The 5,758-nt window shown below is 39.9% G+C and overlaps 1 protein-coding gene across 1 annotated transcript in view; it reads left to right on the top strand.

The window, feature by feature from the left end:
* Positions 1 to 5,758, top strand: part of c9 (complement component 9) — a 20,542-nt gene that overhangs the window by 12,906 nt on the left and 1,878 nt on the right. The window contains exons 5-9 of the mRNA XM_037692323.1: positions 364 to 502; positions 573 to 794; positions 2,891 to 3,131; positions 3,251 to 3,382; positions 4,740 to 4,915. Coding sequence (XP_037548251.1) covers positions 364 to 502; positions 573 to 794; positions 2,891 to 3,131; positions 3,251 to 3,382; positions 4,740 to 4,915 — 910 coding nt within the window. The remainder of the gene's footprint in view (positions 1 to 363; positions 503 to 572; positions 795 to 2,890; positions 3,132 to 3,250; positions 3,383 to 4,739; positions 4,916 to 5,758) is intronic.

The following is a 5,758-nucleotide window of genomic DNA, read 5'->3' as shown; positions in this document are numbered from 1 at the left end:
ATACATACATACATACATACATACCCAATGTATGCCCCACATGCGCCAGGTAGCTGTATGATCCAACCACACAGCTTCACACAAAGCTCATTCTGAGACTGAGCTGAATACAGCACCTCAGACTGAAGAAGTCTTTTGGATGAAAGTCGAAACGTTTCTACAATTTTTTTTGTTTTGTGGTTTTTGAATGTCCAGAGGACCAGATTTAACTATTTTAGATTTTTCTACCTGGATTATTGAGCATGCATCAGGATATGTTAAATGAGTAATGTGTTTAATTAACCAACAAAACCATTTCTTTGTTAGCACAAAGCTAAAAAAAACATGTTGTATATTAAACCAGCTGTTACCTTCCTGCGCCAGGGTGAACATCTTGGGTGCAGATCCTCGAATGAACCCCTTCAACAATGATTACTTCAATGGGAGATGTGACAAAGTGAGGAATCCATACAGTGGGAAGTATGACAGGCTTCCCTGGAATGTTGGTGTGCTCAACTACGAGGTGAGCCACAACAATGTCTCTTTTGTAATATGAAGTCGAATCTCCCACTAAATATTCCCTGTCCTTTCAGACTCTGGTGGAGGAAACTGTCTCCAAAGAAATCTACGAGGACACGCACACCCTCCTGAGAGAGATGCTCAAAGAAGAGACTTTTAAACTCGATGCTGGGTTTTCCTTCAAATTCAGTCCATCTGAGCAGTCCATGTCTAATACGTCTGTGAATGCTGAAGCAGGGCTTGAATATACAAAGAAACAAATGGTTAAGGATGTTACTGAATACTCGACCATTAAGGTAAATGTCATCTGCTCAATACAGTTAATTAGAAATTAAAGTATTTACATAAAAATATTAGGATTCCTTGAAGGAATACATATCATCCACCACAATTTATGCCAGTCTTAAACTTAGCTCACTTTCAGCTGAGAAATGAGGCGTTATACACAGAATAATATGATATTGTAAGGTCTTACAAGGTGTGATGGTGCTCAGAGTATGTGTTAAGGATGACTGTAAGCCACTACTACACTAAAATGTAACAAAATATCTGTAAAACAGGTTGAATTGTAGCATTTTTTTCATCATGGCTAAGGTTTGTAAAGGCCCAGTCACACAGTGACACACAGCATCAGTTTATGTCAACAAATGAAAAAAAAAAATGGCCAACACATCACATAAGTTAATTGTAAGTTTTGAATAAGTTACCAGCAGTGGAGCAATTTAACAGGAGTGATGAGTTGCTCATTATGTGGACCCCTTAGCTGAACCCCAAAATGCTAATTGAAATTATAAACATGCAGTATGCAAAGTTCACTGTGCACTCTCAAAGTCTTTATTAACATAACAGCAAAAAAAAAACAAAAAAAGCAACAAAGAACATAAGTTGCTGTCACAGTTGCCTCATACTGGACCCAGTGTTAACTGAGCTAATTTCCTCTGGAGCTCAGTCTCTCTCCTCCACATCCTCCTCCTCTGTCTCTCTTACACATGGGCCTCTCACACACCTACCTCCCCCTTAAACCTAAAGGCACAGATATTACAAAACATTGTGAACACATCTGATATAAGTTAGCAATTGTCCACTTGTTCCAACATAAATCAGCTTATGAGTAATTTACATGTAGCGTGTGAACTCATGCACAAAATAACTGTATCATACCTGGAATTTATGCCCAACTTATCAGTAACATACAGTGAAAATTTTGTGCATGTAAAAAATGATTGGCTGGCATCGGCATATGACGCTTATGCAATCTTATATCAGTGACCTGGTAACATATTCAAACAACACCTAATTTATGTGACTTATTCCAACGTGTTTGCCCTTTTTATACAATGATGCTGTATGTCACTGTGTGACAGTCGCCCTCGTCACAGTATGCTACAACATGCTCTGCATAGGTTTGGCACGTTACATTCACATTGATCATAAGCTCTGGATAAGTCAAACAATGCTCTCATGCACTTGTGGAAGTTACATATAAGTTTGGGACAAGCTGTGAATAAGATAATTATTGTTATTTATTTGTTTCAGCTCGTTAGCAATACAGTATGTATATGTCCAAACAAGTCTTCCAGGGGCCTATCGTATGTATGTATCATAGAGTGCACAGTTTTCACAGCTGGTATAGGGACAGAGTGAGAAAAGTGTATGTACACTGAAATATTCAGATTTATCAAACCGTGCGCACGCATGTTTCTGCTCACCTTTCACCAAAGATGCTCCTGAATAAGTAGTGGCGTGTTTAAACATTTTTGCCACACATGTGCAAAGAGGAGTGTGTGTTCATTCGCCATGTTTCACTCTCATCGTTGTCGTTAAATGAAGTGAACCGAGGGACGCTGATCTGCCAGATGACCACTTTTGAGTCTGAGGCATTTCCAACGTTACGCATGTGTTCAATAACACAGTTGTTGAAAACCCATAGGAATTCAGAAGCTTTAAAAAAAAAAAAAGTTGATGAGAAGAAAGACGTCTCTGTACATCTAGAAAGAGTTTCAGCCACGGTGTGAGAACATTTGATATATCTGGGCAACATTTCAGTGAAGGGTCCCATACAGCTTTCATGGCACGACTCAGGGACGACTGGGAAATACCTGATCAGTGTTTGGTTGGTGTGATCACTGAAAACATGCTGCCTCCCAGCAGCCATCTTGATTTGGGTTAAGTCCAATCAATCATAAATATACATGAATGATGACTTTTAGAAAGCTTAAATAAAAGTGTCCAGTGGTTCATGATAAATTTTGACAGACAAGCAAACACACACCACATACACACAAACAAATCACAATCACTCATTGCCTTTGGTGGCAAGTGATACAAATACTTCTTAAAATTGTATAAAAACTACACCAACCTAACTTCCTATTGTCTCCTGACCATTCAGAACAAGAGCTTCATGAGGGTAAAGGGCAGAGTCCAGTTGAGCACCTACAGGATGCGCTCCCGTGAGCTGAACATTGCTGAAGGGTTCCTGCTACACGTCAGATCTTTGCCCCTTCAGTATGAGAAGGGCATTTACTTTGCCTTCCTAGAGGACTACGGAACCCACTACACAAAAAACGGGAAGTCCGGGGGCGAATATGAGTTGATCTATGTTCTGAACCAAGACACCATCAAAGCAAAAAGTATGTCCTCAAGAGACTGAATCTTATCTAATTGTTGTTTTAACTTGTGTTATAGGCTTCTTTAGATTTGTTTGTTGGTTATTAACATGTTAATAAACACTTGTTTTGGATTTTTGCAGATATAACAGAGAGAAACCTCCAAAACTGTGTCAAAACTGGGATCTCACTAAATATCGGTGTCGTTGGTCAAGGAGATGCATCAGCCCATGTGAAACCTGAACACTGTGACACGATTGCACCAAAGGAAACAGGTCCTCTTCTTTTGTTTTTTTTTTTAAATCATGTTTTTTTTTTTTCAAAGGTACAGGGACATTTCTAGTGGACATAACCTATCTTAGATTAAATCAAATTTATTTATATAGCACATTTAAAAACAACACACTCAGAAGCTTATTGTAAAAATGTTGTACAATTGTTGTAAAAATACAATACCGATTACAAGAGGCCATAAATACAAACAAAAAGTTAAAATATGAATATATATATATATATATATATAAAACCATTAAAGACTAAAAGATAAAGACGTATTCTTACTCAAAAGTTGAACGGAATAGCAAGATACAAAATGGCTGCCACAGCTGATCAACCTTAGTTCAATTTATTTATATAGCACCAGTTCACATATGAGAGAGTCCTGTACAAAAGAGGGAACAAGTCCAAATCATAATTCCAATTCAGATCAGGATTCAAATTCAACTACAGTCAGTTCAGTTCACTACAGCTCAGTGGTTATCACTGTTGCCTCACAGCAAGAAGGTCCTGGGTTCAATCCCCAGTTGGAGCTGGGGTCTTTCTGAGTGGAGTTTGCATGTTCTTCTCGTGTTTGCATGAGTTTTCTCCTGGTACTCCGGTTTCCTCCCACAAACCAAAAACATGCATGTTAGGCTGCCTTCAGTCCATGCCTCCCTTGCAAAAGAGATCTGTGATCTCAATAGGATTTGCCTGGTTAAATTACAAAAATAATTACATTATATTCACACACAGATGCTGCACCAAGACGTCTGTCAATATCACGTTCTGTACCAGTCCATTGTGGTGAAGAGAGAGCTGAGCTGTAAAGCAAAGCTCTCTGTTTACCAGTCAGTCTACATTCCTACCCTTACCTTGTGGTAAGGATGCTCCCTGGGCGCCTCCCTAGGGAGGTGCTTTGGGCATGTCCAACTGGGAGGAGACCCCAGGGAAGACCCAGGACACGCTGGAGAGACTATGTCTCTTGGTTGGTCTGGGAACGCCTTGGAGTCCTCCCAGAAGAGCAGGAAAAGGTGGCTGTGGAAAGAGATGTCTGATCAAGCTGCTGCCCCCGAGATCTGACAATAGAATAAAAGGAAGATGATGGATGGATGGATGGATGGATGGATGGATGGATGGATGGATGGATATATTCACATACAGTATATTATGAATTGCCTATTAGTAAAATCCATCTAAGGAGGCCAGCATTTTGTCTCAGCTCTTAACTTTGTCTCAATCCTAATAGATTTTAGTTTAATCTCTGGACATGGGTAATTATTGAAAACATCCCAATTTTTTTCTACTTTAAAACTTACAGGAGCTGTTCTGTAAACTGTGATAAAACACTATATATTACCTCCTTTTGCTGCACAGCCAGTGTTGAGGGAAAGGCAGTGGTGGATAAAGTCATGACCTCGGTGAAAGGAGGAACTCTTGACAGTGCTGTTGCCATGAGAGTGAAGCTGAACACTGAAGGGATCATGGACGTTGCTACGTTTCAACAATGGGCCCGGACCATCGCAGATTCTCCTGCACTCCTTAACAGCGAGGTAGGAATGATGGATTGAATGTGTGTTGCCGCAGGTGTTACTTAAAAAAAAAAAAAGACATGTCAAGACATTGAGACCGTAATGTGAAATTCAAGATGAGCAGCAGAAAAGTCTCCTTTCCTCAAATTTCCTCAAAACCCGTAATTTAAAGTAAATTTTGGGAATAAACTTAAAAGTCTGGGGGCACAGTGGCTCAGTTGGTAGAGCTGTTGCCTCTCAGAGAGAAGGTTGCTGGTTCAAATCCCGGCCTGGGACTTTTCTGGGTGGAGTTTGCATGTTCTCTCGGTTCATTAGTTGGTTTCCTCCCACAGACCAAAAACATGCATGTTAGGCTGATTGGTGACTCTAAATTGTCCCTAGGTGTGAGTGAGAGAGTCATGGTGACTTCACACACCAGACAGACTTTTTTCTTCCACTGTGTTATCCTCTTTTACTGAATAGCTGTTGATCCACAAAGAGGGAAAAGACTGAGAAAATTAGAACTCATTGAAGAGAAGAGGCAGGAGTTTTACTGAGACACTGAGAAGAAAACTAGATGTTTATATCAAGACTGGATGCGCTCATGTGTGTTCATTCTTCACATGTGTCCCTTTTCCATTAGTAACTTTAGTACCAGTACAGCACGGTTCGGCTCAGCTCGGTTCCATACACATTGTGTTTCCATAGCTCCTTTCAGCACCTGTTCCTGTGGGCGAGGTTCAAATTGACATCACATCACGCGTCTCACCAGCTAGTGACGGTGAGAACCTGGAATAGATTGCAGTACAGGGTGAGCATTTATTTTGAAGTTTCTGGTAAATTAAAAAGAATACAGATTATTAAAATGATCAAATTAAACTATAT

The sequence above is a fragment of the Nematolebias whitei genome, chromosome 18 (assembly GCF_014905685.2).
Source record: "Nematolebias whitei isolate Nwh7 chromosome 18, NemWhi1, whole genome shotgun sequence".
Lineage (NCBI taxonomy): Eukaryota > Metazoa > Chordata > Actinopteri > Cyprinodontiformes > Rivulidae > Nematolebias > Nematolebias whitei.
The sequence above is the reverse complement of the archived record's forward strand: the minus strand, read 5'-3'. Positions and strand labels throughout refer to the sequence as shown.